Below are 22453 nucleotides of genomic sequence, written 5' to 3'. Positions count from 1 at the left end.
TACACAAACAAAAGTACCTATACCGTAACTATGAGACAATTTCTGTCTATATTCATTTGGAGGGCGCCACTTCTAACTTAGAAGTTCTAAGCAAATCTGTCAATCTAGCTGAGGAGATGTACATATAGTTCACGTTACGCTATCATTGCTGTCAGCCACATTCATTGGTCCTCCCTTTATCTTTGATTTTATTCATTATCTACGTGCGGCGTTACTGACGCACTAGCGTGCGAGAGATAGATTTTGAATAAACAATTTTTATCTTAAAGAAATCTACTAAGTACCTATACCTTCGTAAACAAAAAATAGATAGATTTATTTTTATGCACATTTGTCCACTTTATTGTCAGAGCCTGGTTAGAGCATTTTTCAAGGGCGCAGTTTTGAAAGCTCGCACCGGGCGCATAAAAGGCTAGTTACGGCACTGTTTTCGCATGGAGCATGCGGTGTCATGTTTTTAAAATCGGTGTAACACGCTCGCAGGAAGCCACGTAGTCTCAATCACGATGGTCGATGATGAGGTTTTACTGTAGAGGTTTGCGAAGTGGGTAGCGGCCACAGGTCTGTCACCGTAAAGCTTCCTATTTCGATTTGATTAAAAAACTAAATATTTGTTGTTGTTGCACCTGACCTGAAGGAACAGCTAACTTCGCCGGGTTAGCTGTTTTTTTAATAATAAAAGCTTTTTCTGCCATCTAATATTTTATTTACAAATTAATCAAAATATACTACTTTGTAATAAAAGGTTTTTCTTTGGTCTATAATTAAATAAATTTTTCAAGCACTTCAATTCAATACTATTTTTAATACATAACATATTTATGTACAATAAATAAAAGATAGCTGCAGAACCAGTTAACCTAACGTTTCTGGAAGCTAAATATCTTAATCAGGACGAGGCCCACGACAGTTGCAGCAGCGACTCCGATGCCTGCCTTCCACCAAGACGAATTGTCCCCCGTCAAGCTTGCAAAGTGCTTCAAGTGCCTAAAACGCGAATCATAATTAGGAAATAATAAATACCTGAGATCTAAATTTGATGCAAGTAACACTAACCTGTGCTTGCTGAATAAAATCCAAGCTGCTTGAAATTGACTGACAAAGACAATTAAAATAACAGTATTTAATTACAGCAATTATACAAGGACTCGTGATGGTCAAAAAACCCAATATAAGTAATTTTGTGCCAAGCCACCTTACGGCGTTTATCATCCCAGCTGCCTACCACCTGCTACCTACTGTTGTTAAAAATATGTACACCATGACTAGTCAGTCTTCACAATTGTATGCCTGGTATGTACTACTGAAAACGCAAGCGGCAGGCGCCGCGCACGAAACGTACGTTCAGTAAAGGTAACCATTTCAAAGCTATCAGTAAAATATCGAGTTTAGGAACTATTTTGGCCAACTTGTGAACATTTAACGTAGCCTTAGCAAGTACAACTTTTGCGTAGAGTTGTTTAGGCATTTTTTCTTCCAAGTTTAGAACATATGTAAAAAAATATCTACTTTATTATTTACCTGCTTCCCGAATTCCCGATTCGAGGGAACTACTTCGAACCAGAATGCAACATTAGCTAGTTTAATCGAAAGAAATATTTCATAAGAGTTGGTAGGCTAATAAGGCTTAATAATAAAACCGGGAGCTTGGCACTAAATGTTAAATCATTTCGTTGCAGACATCACGTTTACCATGAGAAAATATAAAAATTAAATAGGCAACTATCAATAAGTGTTAACTTACGGAAATGCAGCCATCGTGGCGAGCTTGACGAATACATCGTGTTTATTTTCTCTAATGTTGAACAGCTGAGGTGGCAGAAGTTGATATTTATTGCAGAAAACCTCCGGTTGCAAGATGTACTCCTGTCTTGCGATTAGCGCATCACCCTTTGTACCCACAATTAACACAGGGATATGACTTTCTGCAAAGTATTTCTGAAAAAATAATAACGTAATTGATATGTGTCACATCACTCACGGAAACTAAACTTTTAAGTTATACAAATACTTACGATATATATCCTTGCGATATACTCGAAGGATCGACTGGCAGCAACATCATAAACGAGACAGGCAACATCACAATTGACTTCGTGGGGCTGCAGCGGGTCTGACACACGCGTTATCGGTATTTCTTTTAAAACTAAGTACTTTTCTTGACCATATACCAACACTGTGTTTATGCAACAGTTTTCCGCAGTATTGCTGTCACCTCGCTCGTTGGCATGCGGCTTTATTTTCTAAAAGGAGGAAAAAGGCGTTAAATTCCCGATTTAAATTAATTACAGTGGAAAATAATAATCCTATGAAAACACTATACCTTATGTGCTATGCCGAGAAAGCTTCTACAAATAGATGTCTTTCCGCATGACCTGGGACCGATGATATGACACTGGTATACATTACGACTGGACTGTTTCTTGGCGATATCAACTTTCTTTTCTCGAGTTACTGCAAAAAAAAAAATTGTGTATGACTTGTATGCAGTATGGTATTTATTAGGTTACATGCTTAATTGTGATACTCACTGTGTATAGCTGCCTTTTGTGTTTCATTTTCAAGGAAGTTGAAGCCCAGGTAAGCTAGATAGGCACTTGTATTTTGCAAGTCCAGTAGCGTCATTAGGGTCCAGCGACACATCCAACCTTGTAAAGTTAAGTATCCCTGCAATGTCAATTAATTCAAAATATCTTCGCTCCATAAGTTGTAAAAAGTTCTAAGTAATTACTGTAAGCAACTTACGAAGGGGTTTTACATTTCTTAAATTATCATAAGTTAATTACGCAAGCTACTTAATTGAGTAAAAATTACAAGCGTAAAGTAGGCCGTTGTAACAGAGATAGGCGTAGGTCGAACGAAATCTTTCATGCTACGAGCGCGATTTAAATAAAAAGATATCACATGACTAATAATTTTGAGATGTAAAATATTCAATACCTTGTCATTTGTAGGCACTGTATATCGCAAGTTGTGCCATGGTATTCTAGGACAACATGAGAACACATTTTTCAGTTCAGTAGGATTTAGCATACCATCTTTGTCACTGTCATATTTCTCAAACAACTGTGCTAGAAACTGCTGGCCTTTGTAAGAGAGTTCAGTTGTGCAGCCCACTGGAACCTTAATACTGCAAATAAAAAATGTTTTTAATGAGCTTCCTTAAATATGGCCATAATGAGCCACCAAAACACACATAGACGGATGGAAAGCTATGGGGCAGGCCTTTGGCCAGCAGTGATGTGACAGTATAGGCTGATTGAAATAAAAAAGGTTCCTTCTTTGATATGAGAAACTCCTTAAATATAAATTAAAAATAATCGGATTGTCTAGAAATACATCACAGAAAGTATTCCAAACATGTCTGGTACATTTTAGTGTTATAAAAAAAATAAGGTTGTATTGTTTTTAATTTTATAGACGTAGTTTGTTTATGTTTTGGTGCTTTGGTATTGCATGTTTTGATATAATATTGTGTCCTTTCTATGGCATTCAGTTAAAATAAACCTGTAATGGTAGATTAGTGGTGTAAACAAATAAATACATTTGCGAGCACTTACTTAGCATATAAGTAATTTTGAGTCAATTCCAGGCTTTCCTCATAGCCAAACTTGCGAAGGACTGTCCATGTTGTTTCATTTCTTCCTCTTTGTATAAATAAGCAATGTAAGAAAATAAAACCTTTTATAGTTATGCAATCATTTTCTATCCCGCCAGGAATGTTCTGGGCAATTACTGATTTTACTTCATCTAAAACCTGAAATGTGGTTTGAATAAACATTACATTATTGTATTTTATTATTTAAATGAACTTTTGAATTAATGCAATTTTATGGAAACACTTTGCAAGCATGTAACACTCTTGCAACTCAAATATTAGTAAGTGTAAAATAACCTTCACTTTTACCTGTAATTGCAAAGGTGAATCAAAACATTTCCTTTGAAACATTGTTACTTCATAGTCATCTAGAAGGCCATCACCGTCTAAGTCACAGATCTTGAAAATTCTTGTTAAAGCTCTTTTGCATTTTTCTGTTAACTGTAAAGAAGTACATTAAAATTAATACCATTATCAAAGGCAAATGTGTCACATAAGGTCATATATTCTTTACCTCTTGTTCTTCAATACTGTAAATAGGGTTAATAGGATGGAGGACAGCTTTTTGAGCATTGTAGAACATTTCAGATACATTTATAAGAGATTTTGCTGAGCATTCTATGCACCGGTCAACTTCTGGATATTCTTCAGCTATGTCCCAAATATTCTGCAAAATATTTTTAACATCGTAAATCTTCATACAAACTGCAAGTATCTAATAAGAATATTATAAGTATTTAAAATCTTACATCAATAACAGAGTAGTCAATAAGATCAATCTTGTTCCCAACAAGAATAACAGGTTTTCGGTAGTCATCAGGACAGTTTTCTCTGACAAAAGGCAACCAATATGATGCTATTTTATTCAGTGTCTCTTGTCTGTCCACAGAGAATACTATGCATATTACATGAGCCCTTTCTATTTCTTCTCCCACCTGCTCAATACTTTGCTCTGCAACTAAATAATATATCTGATAAGTACCTACTTCTACACATGAGATGGTGGCAAGCATGATACAGCAGTGAAACATCAAATCAAATAAATATTTATAAACAAAATTCGTTGTGTTATCAGACATCATTTTTGGGCATTGGTAAAGTTATGTTGTCAGTTACCTCATTGATAATCGTAATTATGCAATTTTAATCTTGCCTATTACCATTACTACTATGACGTTTCTATTTGAACAGACTTGTAAATATTTTGTTACGAATCCTGGTAGCAATGATATTAAAATGAAAAAAGCAAATTATATTCATTGTATTAAAAATACATACGACAAATATCGATAATGTTGGTTGGTACTTGTTCCGGCGTAACGTCTGCGGGAATTGTAATTTCTTCAGCCTTGGGTGGCACATGTTCTGTAAACTCTTCAGTAACTAAAGAAAGTATAAGCGAGGTTTTTCCGACACCAGGTTCACCTAACAGAAGAATTCTAACTGTACGAGGTATAGATTCGTAAACCATCTTGAAGAGTGCGAAAATTTACTAAACTACGTATAAATGCATTTTTCTTTTGATAAACACAGTTGCTAATTTTCTGTCTTGAAGTTATCTTTCACAATAAATGCAGCCGGAATTTCGAGCTTGATGGTGATGATCATAATTTTATTTTTAACAAGACCATGAAGACCAAGACAGAATCAATCAGCGACTGTCAACGTCAGAGACTCTACTGTCAGAAAAAAGACAGACTATAAATCCACTGCGTAATTAAGTAACGGCAGTAGGATACTCTCGATGGACCGACTGAAATACCTCCATCTTAATGCAGATGCGTAATTGGTGGAATAAAAATCCTCCGACGTCAAATGGATACTAAAAGTCTTAAAGTCTTCAAGAGGGTCCAATTATATATTTAATTTTATAAATTCACACATAACAAGCTTTTTACAACAACTGACATTTCATTTTTTTTTTTTTTTAACACACTTCTATCAATTTTTCGGCTATGTACATACCTAACCAAAGAGGTTGTACATACAATAATACTTTCCCTAATTGATGAGAAGTATTCGGATGCCTAATGCATCCCAATCCTTTCTCGCAAATCCACGAGCCGAGGTCTGGGAACTGCCTTGGTAAACACATCAGCCAGCTGATCTGTTGAAGTTGTCTTCACAACAGTTAGAGTTCCTTCTTGCACCATTTCTCTCACAAAGAAGTGTCTAGTACGGATGTGTTTTGTCCTCTTATGGAATTCTGGGTTGTGAGCTAATCTTATAGCGGCCTCATTATCCACTTTAAGGACAGGTATCTCTTCTAGATCTGTCATATCTGCAAAAATTCTTTGCAGCCATACTAGTTCTCTAGCAGCTTCACTATAGTTCGGCCATTCAGAGAATGCGTTCGACACGTCGCGATTGAACTGACGACGTAACTTTGCAATGGCGTTGCAGTTACGATAAAAATATTTTTGCTGGTTGTTTACCGTTTTAACAATTGAGGAGCATTAAAACAACATTATTATATCAATAATCAATGAATGTTATTACGTCGTCAGTTCAATCGCGACGTGTCAGGAACGCATTCTCTGAATGGCCGAACTATAGCAGCCACTATCTCCGCTTCTGTTGTGGATATAGCAACTGTGGCTTGTCGTTGACTAAGCCAAGACACAGCAGCACCAGCGTACAAACATACTACGCCAGTAGTTGATCTTCCAGTTGTAGAGTCTCCTCCGTGATCAGCATCACTGTAGCCTATTAGCTGTTTAGGCTCACTTCCATATGTCAATCCGAGAGAGATTGTCCCCTTCAGGTACCGGAATATTCTTTTAACTGTGTTCCAGTCTTCCTTTGTAGGATTTTCTAGCTTACGAGAGGCTACTCCCACCGCATAAGCGATATCGGGACGAGTGCCTACCATCAAATAAGCGAGGGCGCCGACTGCTTCTCTATAGGGAAACTTCTTTTGTTCTTCTGCAGGGACCACTTTCCCTGACTGAATACCTTCTTTCTCTATAGGAGTAGAGACTGGATTGCAGTCAACCATCCCAAAACGCTCTAATATCTTCTTTAAATATGCTTCTTGATTGATGGTTATAGAACCGTCACTTGCGGTCTTAATTTGAAGGCCTAAATAATATGAAGCTGGTTTGACTGTGATCTTTAATTTCCTTTTCAGATCTTCTAGAAAGCCATTCGCCAACTCTGCGTCTGTAGCAGCGACTAAACCGTCATCAACATACAGAGTGATCAGAATTTTCTTCTGTCCAATTTTCTTAGTGAAGAGACAACAATCACCATCACTCTGTTTGAAGCCCATCTCTAGTACTATGTCCTCAAAACAGCTGTTCCAGCACCTTGGTGCTTGTTTTAAGCCATACAGACTGCGATTTAGACGACACACTTTCTTGGAACCATCACCATAACCATCTGGTTGCTTCATAAAAATGTCCTCCGTCAATCGTCCATTTAGGAACGCAGTGGCTACATCAAACTGAACAATATGTAGTTTTTCTTGAGCACTAACACTCAAAAGTGCTCGAATTGTAGCATGTCTAGCAACGGGGCTAAAAGTTTGGTCATAGTCCAAACCTTTCTTCTGTTTAAAGCCTTTTACAACTAACCGCGCCTTATATTTTTCAATAGAACCATCTGGATTTCTTTTTATTCTGAATATCCATTTACATGGTAGTGCTTTTCTGTTGGGCGGTAGTTCACATAGACTCCATACATTGTTTTCCAATAGCGATCTCATTTCTGTGTTTAATGCCTTCAGCCACTCATCTCTGTCTTCTCTTCCCAAGGCTTCTTCGTAAGACTCAGGAAAATGATCAGAGTCAATGAGGCAGATATAATCCTTCATCCGCTGTGGAGGTCTAAGGGTTGACCTGTCTCTCAAATTATACCTGTGAACTTCAGGTTCCCTTATCTCCTCTTGAGCATCAATGAACTCTTCTGCTTGATCTGCTTCTGAAGCATCATGAACATGATCTCCTGATACAGCCTCGTCATTGGTAGCTGTATCATACTCTCCCTCTAGAGCATGTTCATTAGACTCATTATCACAAGTTTCTGGTTCTCTTATTGGTGAACTTATCTGGGTTGGAACATGTTCCGATAAGATCACTCCCTCTGTGTCTATCAGATCGAAATCTCCCTCTGTCTCACTGCTACTTGGTTCATTAATTGGTGGTAAATTCATTTCTTCTTGAAGACTTGGCAATGCAGTTGGGATTTTCAATTCGATGCTTGGACTAAATATGACATCTCTAGATCTTTCGGTCTTTTTTCCATTCCAGATGCGATACCCATCGTCGTTATCGTATCCAATAAGTCTGCCCTTAATAGCTTTCTTCTGTAGCTTCTTCCTTTTCTGCTTAGGAATGTGGAAGTAACATTCACTACCAATTACACGCAAGTGAGAGATCTTCGGCTTCTTCTTATGCCAAAGCTCATACGGTACTTTCCCTGCTTCTCTAGTGGGTCCAGTGCGATTGAGAACATAAGCAGCTGTATTAATAAGCTCTGCCCACAAGGCTTGTGGAAACTCCTGTCCCGAGTGCATGTATGATCGAGCGGTTTCTACTAAAGTCCTGTTCTCTCGTTCTGCGCACCCATTTTGCTCAGGGGTGTATGGCATCGTGAGTCGCTGGATTATTCCCTGCTTGTTAAGAATATCTCGAACAGCTTTATTGTCGAACTCGCCACCATTATCGCTCAATAATGTTCTAACTATATGTCCAGCGTTTTTAGCTTCTTTTAAGAATTGAATTAGCTTGTCCTTTACTTCACTTTTGTTGCGAATGAAGAAAACGTGACGAAACGCGGAGTAATCATCTTTAAAAAGAACAAAATAGAGATGTTTGCCATAGCTCTCCGGGAATGGTCCGCATACATCAGCGTGTACCAGCTCTCCAGGCATATTAGCTCTTTCTCTCTTGCCAAACTTCAGTCGCTGTGCTTTACCATAGATGCATCCTTCGCACTGTATATCACTCTCTAGATTTAGATTAATCCCCAGTTCCCTCTTAACAAGATCTTTAATGTACTTCTTGTTCTGGTGACCAAACCTCTCATGATATAGCTGGAGTAAGCATGATGGATCAACAGCATTAATTTGTACAGGTTTACTCGGTAGAACTGTCTTCATCTGTAACTTATACAGTCCACCATTATGTTCCCTGTTACCTACTGCAATAACCTGACCATTTAGTTCCAATCTGCACTCTTTAGTTGTGGAAATAAATGTACTGTTTCGCAGTTTGTCCTGTGCAGCTAACATAGATAGCAGATTTTTCGTTAGTTTTGGCACGTACCAGACATCACTTAGGGTAAGCTTCATAATTTTGCCGTTAACATTTGTTTCAACCACCACAGACCCTTTCCCTTTTGCAGGAACTACGGTGCCGTCTGCCGTCGTTACGGTGTGGTTCGACCCAAAGTCCTCATAATTTATGAATATATCTTCCCTATTGGTTACGTGAGTTGTGGCACCATTGTCCACATACCAATGTTCTGCATCTTTATCCTCTGAGCAAGTATATATCATTAGCGTAATATTCTGCACTTGCTGCTTCGTCGACGTAGACTGTGAAGGTGGTTTCTTCGGTCTGCCATCTTGGATCCACTGCTTGCAGTTCTTGATGCGGTGTCCCTTTTGTGAACAGTACCTACACCTCAAATTCTCGTCTCTGGATTTTATTTTTAGCTGAGGCTTAAAGGTAGAGGCGAGCACTTCTTCAGTCTCTTCTTTGTGATTACCTAGTGCCCTCTCGTACCCACAGAGTTGTGCTGTTAGTGTTTCTATGGTCCTCTCCTGTTTGTTCAACAGCATCCAGCTAGATTTGAAGTTGAAAAATTTTTCATCGAGGGAATCCAAAATTTTACAAATCAAAAACATATCTGGTAACTTCATATTAGGATCAGTCTTCAAAATTTCGGCATTCAAATTGTTCCAGATGTTCTTCAGTTTTGACATCATTGTCGACACATCCCCCGAACTATTTTTATAGCTGAAAAACTGCATGCATAACGTGTATGCGCGATCTTCGGACTGTCCATCAAATAATCTATGAAGTTCCTCCCAGACTTCATATGCTGTCTCGAACCTCATGACTTTCATCAGCGTCTCTTCGGTCATGTTACTGGTCATTATGAGCAGGGCGTTGCTGTCCGCCTTTCTATACTTCAATAACTCTGAGTTATAGGCCATCACAGCACCATCGCCTGTTCCTAAAATCGGCTTCCGAAGCTTTCCTTCTGCTGCCTCCATGGCGCCTTCTGTGCCACGCAACATGACGGAAACTTTATACTTCCATGTAGCCCAATTTTCACTGCCTTTGAGCTGACCGATTTGAATTTTAGTAGTAAAATTTTCCATATTGACGGGAAAGATTTTCCGCTGGCCCGTAACCTAATGCAGATGCGTAATTGGTGGAATAAAAATCCTCCGACGTCAAATGGATACTAAAAGTCTTAAAGTCTTCAAGAGGGTCCAATTATATATTTAATTTTATAAATTCACACATAACAAGCTTTTTACAACAACTGACATTTCATTTTTTTTTTTTTTTTAACACACTTCTATCAATTTTTCGGCTATGTACATACCTAACCAAAGAGGTTGTACATACAATAATACATCTACCTAGCCTTTTCAAAACTATGTTGGGGTCAGCTTGCAGAGGCATAGTAACCAGGTGCAGCTGAGTACCAGTGTTTTACAAGGAGCGACTGCCTGTCTGACCTTCTCAATCCAGTTACCCGGCCAACCCAAGAATTTTGTGAAACGGTGGACTCCATAACATTTAACGATTCTTGGTAGAAGCAAGTGACAGACCTTGGCAGACTGACAGTGACAAAACTGACAAATCCAATGTCAGCTGTCACAACAAGTGCTTTCTGGCTTTCTTCATGCTTCGATTGCATTTCAGAACAATTTTGTTATACTATAACCTCCTAAACTTCCAGAAATTACTAATTATTGCTCTCAAATTAAGCTTACAATTTCCAAAGCGTCAGGGATAGCTAGTGCTACTTTTCACAATGGATAGATCGCTTCCTGGATCAAAATCTTAATGCCTGCTTAGTCTTCATGTGAAAAACAGCTGGGCCGGTTTTAAATCTTAAAATGGGGGAGATAAATAAAAGGCAAAATGATTGGGACTCCTCTAAAGGTTCGCGAGAACCTATAAAAACTGTAGAGGTTAGTTGCTTCCTAATACTTTTCTCTGTATCTCTGTCAATATATTTGTTTATAGAAATCTAAGACTGAAGACTGCTGGACTGCCATTAAAAGATCTTTAAAAACTGTGATTGTGTATTGATTATGTTAGTTTGTATTGTTGCCCTTTCTAAAACTACCTACTTGAAGGATTTTGATTAAACTTGAGAGGCTGTTACTGTCAAGTTGTATAATAATATACTTTTTTTATCCATATGCGGCTAGCAGTAAATATATCCATTAAATCAACATGCTCTCACGTTGTATTTTTGTTCACAGGATAAATGGAAATTAGTGCCATCTTTTCTGCAAGTAAAGGGATTAGTAAAACAGCACATTGATTCCTTTAACTATTTTATAAATGTGGAAATAAAGAAAATAGTTCAAGCTAACGAAAAAGTGTTTTGTGATGCTGACCCATTATTTTACATTAAATACCTCAATGCATATGTTGGGACGCCAGATTTAGAAGAAGGTTACAATGTTACTAAGCCCACAACACCGCATGAGTGCAGGCTTAGAGATATGACATATTCAGCACCAATAACAGTAGACATAGAGTACATTCGAGGCAACCAACGGGTCATCAAGAACAAACAGCTAATTGGCAGGTGAACATTTGTCATTCCTATTTCAAACCTTATTCCATAGATAACTACTTTTTACCATTTTTCATTAAAAATAATTCTTGAATACTTGATCATTAGGGTAAATACGCCAAATGTCGGCCCCCTTAGCGATTTTCTGATTGCGGTTCGCTATAGCACCGTCAGTTTCCAACGAAAGATAGTTTCTGATGCGGTTTTGGATAGTTTGATTAAGCTATGTCATGTTTATAGGCATAAGATTGATATTTCTACGAAAAGAAAAAAGTAATAAGGCTTAGATGCGTCGAGAACAGAAAAACCCTAAAGTCGGCCATTCACGGCCCAAGGTCGGTTGCGTTTTTTCCAAATGTCGGCCAGGTATAGGCTGTTTTAAATTAAGGCAGTGACAAATATTATTAACATGATTTATTTTAGCAGAATTATAATATAATACTAAGTATACATTTGTAATTGTATTTGTTTAATTTATAGTAAAATATTTTTTTTGTTTCCCCTAAACAAAAAAAGTCGTATTCACGACCAACCATTTATATTTTTTAAGCTAATAAGAACGGTTTAATAGATAGCAAGTATCAAACTATAAAGCTACCATAAACATGCCTACAATACTGTCAACTCCTACATTTAAACTTAACTCCTATACGATATAATGAATTATAATAAATAAATTATTTCATTTTGAGAAAATGAAAAAATATAAAAGTATTTTTTCATCAGCCTGTATAGTGGCGCTTGAGTTCGAGGCTGGTCGACATTACGATTATTTACGATTCTAATGTCGGCCCCTATTTCTTGTACCTTATTTCTCGAGATTCAACTAATATCACCCCGGCCGTTATTTGGCTATTAAACGTAAAATAGATCTATTTGCCTATAAGCTTTGCAAATTCTCTTGTTAAGCCAACGGAATTAGTACAATAGGAATTTATAAAATAGACTGCATTTGCTTTAAGTCGGCCACGGCCGAGACTCCGGTTTTAAGTCAAAACTGTTGTCCTAATGGCGGCCTCCTATTTTTCCTTGAAAAATATACGCAAAACGCTGAAAAAACTATCTTAAAATATAGTAAAAATAACCCATTAGTGACAATCAAGCTTAAAACAAAAATAAATAAATGTTTTATCGTTCTAATATCAATCCCCAAAATGTGAGTATTCACTTCGAGTAAGCTACTTTACGTGCGAATTTGATGTTTCAACGGCGCAATCGCTACTGACGCTCAGTATGAGAAGAGTAAGTGACAGAATCGGATAGTAACGATTTGTACGTATAGAGTATAAACCAAGGTTGCAATTCGAGGAGCAAAACTAACACTTAATTACCTTTTGAATGAATGCAAGCTGAAAATGTACAGACGGCCGAAGTTTGGGGGGAGGCCGACATTTGGCGTATTTACCCTACTTACTTATAATAATGAATCTATCATAACATTACAGAATGCCATTGATGTTGAGGTCTTCTAATTGTGTCCTGACAAATAAGTCTGACTTTGAGCTAGCACAGCTGAATGAGTGTCCACATGACCCAGGCGGTTATTTCATCATCAGAGGTATGCTTCACAACATGAGTATGTTATAACATCATCATCATCATCCTCCGAGCCTTTTTCCCAACTATGTTAGGGTCGGCTTCCATGAGTATGTTATACCATGAGAAGGCAATTGGCTAATATGTATTATGAAAAAAGCTTTTTTGGCATGTTAATATACTAATTAATTATATTGAAACTTAAATTTATATATGTACTAGCTTCCGCTAGCGGCTTCGCCCGCGTGGTGTGGTGATAAAAAGTAGCCTATGTGTCAATCCAGGGTATCACCTATCTACATACCAAATTTCAATCAAATCGGTCCAGCCGTTTTTGCGTGATTGAATAACAAACATACATCCATACATTCTCACAAACTTTCACATTTATAATATAAGTAGGATGTACCTTTTTATTTCTGTTATACAAGATGTTGAATAAATCTTTAATATTTTTTGTAGGATCTTTTATATTTTGTTCTTTTTTTGTAGGACAAGAAAAAGTGATATTGATCCAAGAACAGTTGTCCAGGAATAGGATGATTGTTGATGAATTCATGGGAGCTATACAATGTCAAGTTACCAGTTCTACTCATGAAAAGAAAACTAGAACTAATGTTATAGTGAAGAATGGCAAATACGTGTTGAGACATAATGCTTTGTCTGATGTGAGTTTTCAATTTATTTGTATTTTATAAAGTTTATGTAACACAGGTATTATACACATGTTATATTCACAAACTGTGCCAAATGGCCTATTCTTAACTTAGAGGACTTACTATTTTTTTTTTTTTTTTTTTTTTTTATGTGTCTACTCTGCGTCCTGGCAATCTGTTTTAGAACAATAAGCCATTCGTTTGACTGAGCTGTGTCAGAGCAAAATGTCGTAAACGAGGTTCACAGTTATTTAGTATTCCAGTACTATGAACTCTCTCTGAGTCAGTTGAATCTCTTGCTTAGGTTAGAGATGTCATGTCTTTTAAGTCTATAATGTTGTTGTCCACCTTCCCCGCTAAGTTTTTTAGCTAGCTCGTTAACGTGATCAGCCAGCCTGTGCTGGTATTTTACGCTGCTCATGGCTATTTCTTGTCTGACAGTATTAACACCCAGGTCGAGGTACATGTATCTGTTGCTGATGCATTTTGGGATTCCATACATGGTACGTAGTGCTTTCGTTTGGAACCTTTCTAGTATGTCGATGTTACTATTGCTGGCGGTTCCCCAAAGTTGTATGCCGTAGGTCCAAACAGGTTTTATGATTGCTTTGTATACCATCATTTTGCTGCTGTCATTTAATTGAGAGTTTCTCCCAATCAGCCAGTTTAGACTACGGAGTTTTTCATCTAGTTGTAATCGCTTTGCCCAGATGTGCTTTTGCCAAGTGAGTCTCCTGTCTAGATGTATCCCTAGATATTTTGCGTTTTCTGCCTGTGGGATCTCTTTATTGTTTAATTTAACAGGAGGACAAGTTTCTTTATTCAAAGTAAATGTGACGTGTACGGACTTGGTCTCATTTGCCTTAATTTTCCACTGCTTCAGCCACTTCTCAAGTTCGTCGAGGTGATTTTGAGTGGCCTGGGAGGCAATCGCCGGATCTCTATGAGATGACATTAGTGCAGTATCGTCAGCGTATGTGGCAATCATAGTGTGGTCGTCGGTTGGGATGTCTGCGGTGAATATGAGGTAGAGAATAGGGCCCAGTATACTTCCTTGTGGGACTCCTGATTTTATTTCGTACAGGCCGGACAGTTCATTGTTTTGTTTCATTTGAAAGCACCTTTTATCCAGATACGATTGTAAGATGTGGAAGAAGCAATGGGGGAGAGCCTGTTTTAGTTTGTACAGGAGACCTGCATGCCAGACTTTGTCAAATGCTTGACTAATATCTAGAAACACAGCCGAGCAGTATAGTTTTTTTTCTAAACTTCCACTTATATTGTTTACAAGGCGGTGAACTTGCTCGACTGTTCCATGTTTTTCACGGAATCCAAATTGATGGTTAGGCAGCGCTGAGTCAAGGTGGCCTTTGATTCTGTTCAGCAAGATCCTCTCAAACAGCTTTCCAATAACAGGCAACAGGCTAATAGGCCTGTATGAGGCAGTCAGTTGTGGGGGTTTGCCCGGTTTTGGTACCATTACTACCTGAGCGACCTTCCACTGGCCAGGGAAGATTTGCAGTCTTAGGCAGGCATTAAACATGTTAACCAGTTTCATGATACCTTTGAAAGGTAGATGTTTTAGCAAAGTTGCATCAATGTTATCATACCCAGGTGCTTTGCCATCTTGTAGGTTTTTAATTTCCCTTATGACTTCTTTAGGGCCAGTGCTTTTCAGAGGTAAACACAATTGGGTTGGTGATTCTAGGAATTCTTTGATTTTAGGATTTTCTTGGTGTTCTGTGTTGACCAAAGGCTGGAAGACTGTGCTTAGGTGTTCCGCGAAAGTGATTGCCTTTTCTAGGTCCGATCTAGCCCAACCTCCCTTGTTGTTGTTCACTGGTGGCGTGTGAATTTTGGGTCGCTTTAGGTTTTTTGTGACCTTCCAGAGTGAGTAGTTAGTGTCCAGTTTTGGACTAAGGTTTGATAAAAAATTTTGCATGTTGTCATTTTCAAAAGTATCTATGAGGTTTTTTAGGTTCTGCCGAGTATTTATTGAATTGTGTTTTGTCACTTGGGTAGCCGGTAGAATGCCATATCTTCCGAAGCCTTCGTCGTTCTTTTACTTTGTCTTTGATGTACTGTGGGTAACTATTATATTGAAATGGTATACCTTTGCCTTTCCTTTTAGGGGTCGCAACTGTAGCAGCTTTGTGAATAGTAATATTAAGATGTTCTATTTCCTTTTCAATACGTTCTCCTGTGGTTATTTTAGTTATTAATTTTAAGTCGCTGTTTATTATTTCTCTGTAGACATCCCAGTCAGTTGTCTTACGGTTATATATTTTGAATGGTGGTTCTATTAGAAAGACATTGGTGCTTATGTTAAGGACGATAGGAGTGTGATCTGAGGTTAAGTCCGTAAGGTGTTCGATTTTCGTGTAATTGGGACTCAGGTTTTTTGCAATAAAGAAGTCAAGCACATCAGGGATTTTATTTCTATCCGTAGGCCAGTGTGTGGGTTCAGTACCTGAAAAGCATTCCAACTTCATATCTTCGGTGGCTTTATGTAGTTGTCTTCCTCTAGTGTTAATCAATCTAGAGCCCCATTTTATGTGTTTAGAGTTCCAGTCACCTCCACACACAAATCTTGAACTCAATGTCGAAAAATAATTTTTGAAATCCTCAGCTTTTATAGTGTGTTTAGGGGGACAATATACAGCGGAAAATACAGTATCGAATTTTTTTCCCAGGAGCTTAACTGATGTTGCTTGAATTTTTTCTGTACTGTAATCTTCTATTGAGTAGTGTTTTAAGTTATTCTTAATGATAACTGCCGTCCCACCATGGGAGTTACCAGAAGGGTGGTTTGTTGTGTATATTCTGTAGTTTTTGATGCTGATGTGAGTCATGCGCGTGAATCTAGTTTCCGATATTAAAGCTACATCAATCATTTCTGTATGAAGGAAGGTTTCTAGTTCTTGACGTCTATCCGTCAAGCCATTGGCGTTCCAAGTTAGCACTCGGAGGTGATGAATCATTTTACTAGCAGGCTGTTCACTAGCTGGATCATACGCTCCATCATTTTGTCCATCATTTTTTCAACCATTGTCATCATATTTTTCTGGAGTTTATCTAACATCAAGTGCATAAGCTCTGCTGTGTTGTTTAGCTCAGTTTTCCTGTCATGCTGAATGTTATGGTTTTGTTCCAGTGTTTTTGTAGCAGTAATCTGTGCGTATGTTTTGGGCATGTTGGTCTGATTTGGTTCTGTGCGATCCTCTCGGTTACTGCCCTTGGCAGTAGTTTTGATGGCAAGTTGACTTGCTTTAGGTTTGGATTTTGTAATCCTTTCCCTGTACTGTTTATATGTTTGGCAGCCCTTATAGCTTGCAGGGTGTTTCTCATTACAGTTTGCACAAGTGGCATCGGTATGAGGTTGTTTGGTACAGGTATTTGTCGGGTGATCACTACCACATTTCACGCATCTGTATGGCCTATTGCACTGGTTCTTAGAGTGTCCAAATCTTTGACATCTTTTACATTGAAGGATCTCTTGTTTTTTATGCGGAGCTTCAAACGTAATCTTCATGTTGTTTATATATTTGACGTTAAATATGTTCTTATTGTTTGGATTTGGTTCCAGGTCTACGAAAAATATGGGGAGTGGCTCTTTTGTAGCTCGATGGCGTACATTCACTACCTGCCTCACTTCGTATCCGATCTCTTTTAATTCCTGAGCTATTTGTGCGGTTTGCTCTGACGCGTGTAGTCCGCGTAGAACCACTCGGTATGCTCTTTCACTTTTAAGTTGGTATGTATAGTGGGAGATGTTGTTGGATATGAAATTCTCTCTGATCATTTTATAAGTTTGAATGTCTTTAGGCATGATTTTTACAACATGTCCAGACCTTAGCGCAGTAATGAGGTACATTTCACTAGTTGTGACTTTGGAGAGTGCTTCCTTTAAAGAGCCGACGTTGAGGACACCAGTGGCAAATATTGGTTCAGGCTTCGGAATGTACTCTTTTTCCATCCGTTCTGCTTCCTTTGTAGTGTCCTCATTGAGGATTTCAAAGGTGTTACTTGTTGGGATCGCAAAATTTGTAGTGTTCTTCAGCTTTTTTTGTGTGTCATTAAGTATTGGGCTTGTTTGCTTTCTCTTGTTGCTTCTGTTCGGTATTCTGTCGTTTTGCCATACTTCTTTTTGAGTGTCATCTGGATTAGAGAGCGCAGTTTCATTTTCCACAGATTGTTGGGGTTTAAGAGATTTTTGTGGACTTTCCATGGGTTGTTTTGGCTTTTCAATCGGTTTTTGTATCTCTTTTGGCAGAGCTCCCAATGAGTTGCTTCTCACCCTCTCAAACATGCTCGGGTAAAATATCTGCTGTACAATGTTTGTTGTATTTTTAGGATTATTAGTTTTATTATTATCGGTATATTCCATAGTGTTCCCACGAGTAGGGTCGATCTATATAGTAGGTCACAAGAGGGGTGACGCCCATCCCCTCAAGAAGGCTTAATACAACGGCGTTTGCCAGGTCCACCGAGGTTGGCGCTAGAGACTAGTAACCACTAGCCATTCATCCTTTTGGCACGTTTCCCACCGTAGGATTGGGGTAATTTATTAAAGAGATTTTCCTTTCTCGTGGCCCGGGCAGTGAAGGACTTACTATTAGTGTCTTACTGTTTCTACCAAATTTTTGGTATATTTGAATTAAAATTATGAAATGTAATAGTATTGAGTTTCGTTTTTTCAGGATATTCCTATTGCTGTTGCCTTCAAGGCTATGGGTATCTGTAGTGACCAAGAAATTATGCAACTTATTGGCACAGATGATACTTCATTGAAGAAGATGGCTCCTTGCATTATGGATTGTCATAATTTAAAAATATTTACCCAAAACCAAGCTCTTGCCTACATTGGAAGTAAATTGAAGGTTAAAAGGTATGTCAATAGAACTAAGTGCTATGTGTACATATGGAGCAATTCCGATAGTTAACTTTATGGACATAAATGATTGGTTTCAGGTTTCAGTCAGGCACTGCTAAAGTCCGCACTCCTGTTGATGAAGCCAGAGATCTTCTAGCAACAACTATCCTAGCACATGTTGCAGTTGAAAACTTCAATTTCTATGTAAAAGCTATTTATCTAGCTATAATGGTGAAAAGGGTTATTGAAGCTGAAACCAATAAGGCTGCTATAGATGATCCCGATTACTATGGAAACAAGAGACTTGAGCTTGCCGGCTCTTTACTAGCTTTAATGTTTGAAGATCTGTTCAAAAGGTTCAATTGGGAATTGAAATCAATTGCAGACAAAATAATACCTAAAGTTAAAGCTGCACCATTTGATGTTGTCAAACATATGAGACCAGATTTGATTGCTAATGGATTGTTTGCTGCTATTTCTTCTGTAAGTTTTTCAATACTGAATTGGCAAAGCATAAATAAAAAAATCTAAAGTCTCTTCTAGATTTCATAGATTATTAAAATTATTCCTTTCTAGGGTAACTGGACGATTAAAAGATTTAAAATGGAGAGGCATGGAGTGACTCAAGTGCTGAGTCGCCTTAGTTATATATCAGCTTTGGGTATGATGACCAGAGTGAATTCTCAATTTGAAAAGACGAGGAAGGTGTCAGGGCCGCGATCTCTGCAACCTTCCCAGTGGGGCATGTTGTGTCCTTCTGATACTCCTGAAGGTGAAGCCTGCGGTCTTGTAAAGAACTTGGCGCTAATGACTCATATTACTACTGAGTGTTCCGAAGAACCTATCGCGAGGTTAGCGCGTAATGCAGGCGTTGAAGACGTTAGACTATTAGGCGGCGAGGAAATTAACCACCCAGCTGTGTACATGGTGTTCCTTAATGGTGAGGCTTTACTTGACTGAAAGTTACGGAGACCTAAGGTTCAGAATAAAGAACGGTATGTTATAAATGTTATTCTTTTTTTTAGGTAATATTCTTGGAGTATCAAGGCAATACAAAAGGCTTATAAAAGTTTTTCGAATGTTCCGACGACGTGGCCTCATATCGGCCTTCGTTTCAATTTACCCTAATCACAATCAGAGGACTGTCTACATTTGTAGCGATGGCGGAAGGCTCTGCAGGCCATACATCATTGTAGAAAAGGGTTATCCACTAGTTCAACAATTCCATATAAATGAGTTGAATAGAGGAATTAGAAAGTTCCAAGACTTTCTAAATGATGGACTGATTGAGTACCTAGATGTGAATGAGGAGAATGACAGCCACATAGCCACCGTTGAAGCAGAAATAGATCCATATGTGACCACGCATTTAGAAATTGAGCCATTCACAATCCTCGGTGTCTGTGCTGGCCTTGTTCCTTACCCGCATCACAATCAGAGTCCAAGAAATACCTACCAATGTGCTATGGGTAAACAGGCAATGGGTAAGTACACTGTCGCAGATACTTATGATCTAATTATTTACATTTTAGATCAATAATTTACTGACTGTTCATATATTTTTAGGTACAATCGGCTACAACCAGAAAAACAGAATAGATACGCTTATGTACAACTTAGTCTACCCGCAATGTCCGATGGTTAAGACTAGGACCATAGAGTTGACTAATTTTGACAAACTGCCGGCTGGGCAGAACGCCACAGTAGCCGTCATGAGTTACAGCGGCTACGATATTGAAGACGCGTTGATTCTGAACCGAGCGTCCATCGACCGCGGCTATGGCCGGTGCCTCGTCTACAAAAGCGCCAAGACCACTATGAAGAGATACAGCAATCAAACCTCCGATAGGATTTTGGGACCTTCGAGAGATGCAACTACAGGAAAAGTTATTAGAGCGCATGAAATTCTTGATACAGATGGTATAGCTGCACCCGGAGAAATGGTTGAGAATAGACAAGTTTTAATAAATAAGCAGATGCCACCAGCAACTTTAAGCACTGTTACGCAGGGGCAGCCACAACAGGTGGATTACAAGGATGTTCCCATCACGTACAAAGGTCCAGTCGAGTCTTACATCGAAAAAGTTATGGTGTCGTCGAACTCCGAAGATGCATTTCTCATCAAGATATTGTTACGACAAACACGCATTCCGGAGATAGGTGATAAATTCAGTTCCCGGCACGGGCAGAAAGGTGTGACTGGTTTGATTGTGCAGCAAGAGGACATGCCATTTAATGACAGAGGCATCTGCCCTGACATGATCATGAACCCGCATGGTTTCCCTTCTAGAATGACTGTCGGAAAAACTATCGAACTGTTAGCGGGAAAAGCTGGGTTGATGGAAGGGAAATTTCACTATGGTATGTTTACTTTGCAACTTTGCTCTTTTATTTAGTTTTAGCTTTTAGCGATTCCAACTTTGTTTGTTTTTTTCAGGCACTGCATTCGGCGGTTCTAAGGTTCGCGATGTATGTCAGGAGTTAGAAAAACACGGATACAACTATCATGGAAAGGATATATTTTACTCTGGATTGACTGGAGAACCTTTGGAAGCTTATATTTATTCTGGTCCTGTAAGTATTAGGACTATGTTAAGTTCGATTATCCTACTAATATTACAAACGCGAAAGTATGTAGCTATCAAAGTTTGTTCCTCTTCCACGCGAAAATCTATCCCATATAAATATTATCTAAATAACATATTGGTCTACTTTTTATCCATGTGCGGGAATTATTTTCCTCGGGACGCGACTGAAACCGCGGACCAAAGCTAGTTTTGTCTATTTGCATACATGACAGATCCCTAATCCATATCTTCTCAAAAAAATCTTTCAGTAAAATGGTTTTTCCTCAATAAAATTTTTATTCTTTTTCCTTTCGCAGGTATGCTGGAAGAAATAAGCGTTACCTTTGTAAATTCTTTCTTTCCTGTCATCTTTCTTTATTATGTGTGTGTACAAAAATTTGTAAATAAATAAAACCCTCGTTATTGTTTAGGTGTACTACCAGAAACTGAAGCACATGGTACAGGACAAGATGCACGCTCGCGCCCGCGGCCCGCGCGCCGTGCTCACGCGCCAGCCCACCGAGGGACGCTCGCGCGACGGCGGCCTGCGCCTCGGGGAGATGGAGCGGGACTGTCTCATTGGTTACGGCGCTAGGTAAGCTTGACTCTAAACTAAATTATGGTTATACATTCACTCGGGTATACATTCACTCGTCAGGACAGCATGATATTTTTGAAACCACCTCACATGCTGTTTTTTTTTCTTTATACTCAGCTATGTAAAGCTCGATCTTTTCAACAGCGCCATGGATTTGCTATTAAATATGAGACTCAAGTCTTTTATTTAAATATAGTACTTCTTTATTTTAACATGTACCTACAGCTGAAAACTGCGTTTTCATAGCATAACATGTTGAATTTTGAAGTCAAGAGTCGCTAGTGAGTCAAATATCGATAAAACGCCGCCAGAATAAGTACGGTTTGGTTGGGGTTGCACCAATAATGTATATTGTCTCATGTAATACCTAATATGTATTTCCATTTCCAGTATGTTGCTAATGGAACGCCTGATGCTCGCATCGGACGCATTCAGTGCTGACATCTGCGGCGCATGCGGGCGACTGGCGAGCCGCGCGTGGTGCCACGCCTGCCACTCGTCCGCCGCCGTCTCCAGCGTCGACATGCCCTACGCCTGCAAGCTGCTCTTCCAAGAACTAGCCTCTATGAATATTGTACCCAAGCTAACGTTGAAGAAATATTGCTAGCTTGTAAGCTACTGTTATTTTTTATGTTTATATTTCTATGTTAATTGCTAAGTGCTAATAAAATAAACGTTAAAATTATGCAGTGTTTTATTGTGATTGGTACTTAACTATAGAGTCTGGTGGAGGTTGTTTACCTTTAGTTAAAAAGTTAGTTTAGGTAAAATTGTGCAAGGCTTGGCGATGTTTTTTACTGTGATTTTTTTTAATACTTTTGTATATATTTTTGGGAATTGGGTACTTAGATG

General features: G+C 38.5%; 2 protein-coding genes across 3 annotated transcripts; one reads left to right on the top strand and one right to left on the bottom strand.

Annotated features, from left to right (window-relative positions):
* Nucleotides 1-785: 785 nt before the first annotated feature.
* Nucleotides 786-5274, bottom strand: LOC124631344 (mitochondrial Rho GTPase). 2 transcript variants are annotated; one of them, XM_047165702.1, is made up of 11 exons: nt 4877-5274; nt 4348-4556; nt 4113-4265; nt 3908-4039; nt 3561-3757; nt 2941-3130; nt 2532-2667; nt 2324-2454; nt 2016-2243; nt 1745-1938; nt 786-1095 (listed from the first exon to the last, which is right to left on the bottom strand). In XM_047165702.1, the coding sequence occupies exons 1-11, from the start codon at nt 5067-5069 to the stop codon at nt 861-863; spliced, it is 1998 nt and encodes a 665-aa protein (XP_047021658.1). In that variant the 5' UTR covers nt 5070-5274; the 3' UTR covers nt 786-860. The 2 variants fall into 2 exon arrangements, with proteins under 2 accessions (XP_047021658.1, XP_047021659.1); XM_047165703.1 differs by having other exon boundaries at nt 786-987; nt 4877-5271.
* A 5154-nt stretch (nt 5275-10428) lies between these two features.
* On the top strand, nt 10429-22286 carry LOC124630880 (DNA-directed RNA polymerase III subunit RPC2). The gene is made up of 12 exons (XM_047164917.1): nt 10429-10754; nt 11052-11383; nt 12817-12929; nt 13400-13575; nt 18264-18451; nt 18535-18919; nt 19013-19376; nt 19462-19920; nt 20003-20797; nt 20874-21010; nt 21435-21598; nt 21992-22286. The coding sequence occupies exons 1-12, from the start codon at nt 10680-10682 to the stop codon at nt 22206-22208; spliced, it is 3405 nt and encodes a 1134-aa protein (XP_047020873.1). The 5' UTR covers nt 10429-10679; the 3' UTR covers nt 22209-22286.
* Nucleotides 22287-22453: the final 167 nt, after the last annotated feature.

The sequence above is a fragment of the Helicoverpa zea genome, chromosome 6, assembly GCF_022581195.2.
Source record: "Helicoverpa zea isolate HzStark_Cry1AcR chromosome 6, ilHelZeax1.1, whole genome shotgun sequence".
Lineage (NCBI taxonomy): Eukaryota > Metazoa > Arthropoda > Insecta > Lepidoptera > Noctuidae > Helicoverpa > Helicoverpa zea.
The sequence above is the reverse complement of the archived record's forward strand: the minus strand, read 5'-3'. Positions and strand labels throughout refer to the sequence as shown.

What these genes read in the sequence shown, in the direction of transcription:
- LOC124631344 (XM_047165702.1), bottom strand. Translation starts at nt 5,069, where the DNA reads ATGGTTTACGAATCTATACCTCGTACAGTTAGAATTCTTCTGTTAGGT. An exon ending in CAGTGCCTACAAATGACAAG is followed by an intron (nt 2,668 to 2,940) that starts GTATTGAATATT and finishes TTGACATTGCAG; the next exon opens with GGATACTTAACTTTACAAGG. An exon ending in ACAAAAGGCAGCTATACACA is followed by an intron (nt 2,455 to 2,531) that starts GTGAGTATCACA and finishes TTTTTTTTGCAG; the next exon opens with TAACTCGAGAAAAGAAAGTT.
- LOC124630880 (XM_047164917.1), top strand. Translation starts at nt 10,680, where the DNA reads ATGGGGGAGATAAATAAAAGGCAAAATGATTGGGACTCCTCTAAAGGT. An exon ending in AACCTATAAAAACTGTAGAG is followed by an intron (nt 10,755 to 11,051) that starts GTTAGTTGCTTC and finishes TTTTGTTCACAG; the next exon opens with GATAAATGGAAATTAGTGCC. An exon ending in CGGTTATTTCATCATCAGAG is followed by an intron (nt 12,930 to 13,399) that starts GTATGCTTCACA and finishes CTTTTTTTGTAG; the next exon opens with GACAAGAAAAAGTGATATTG.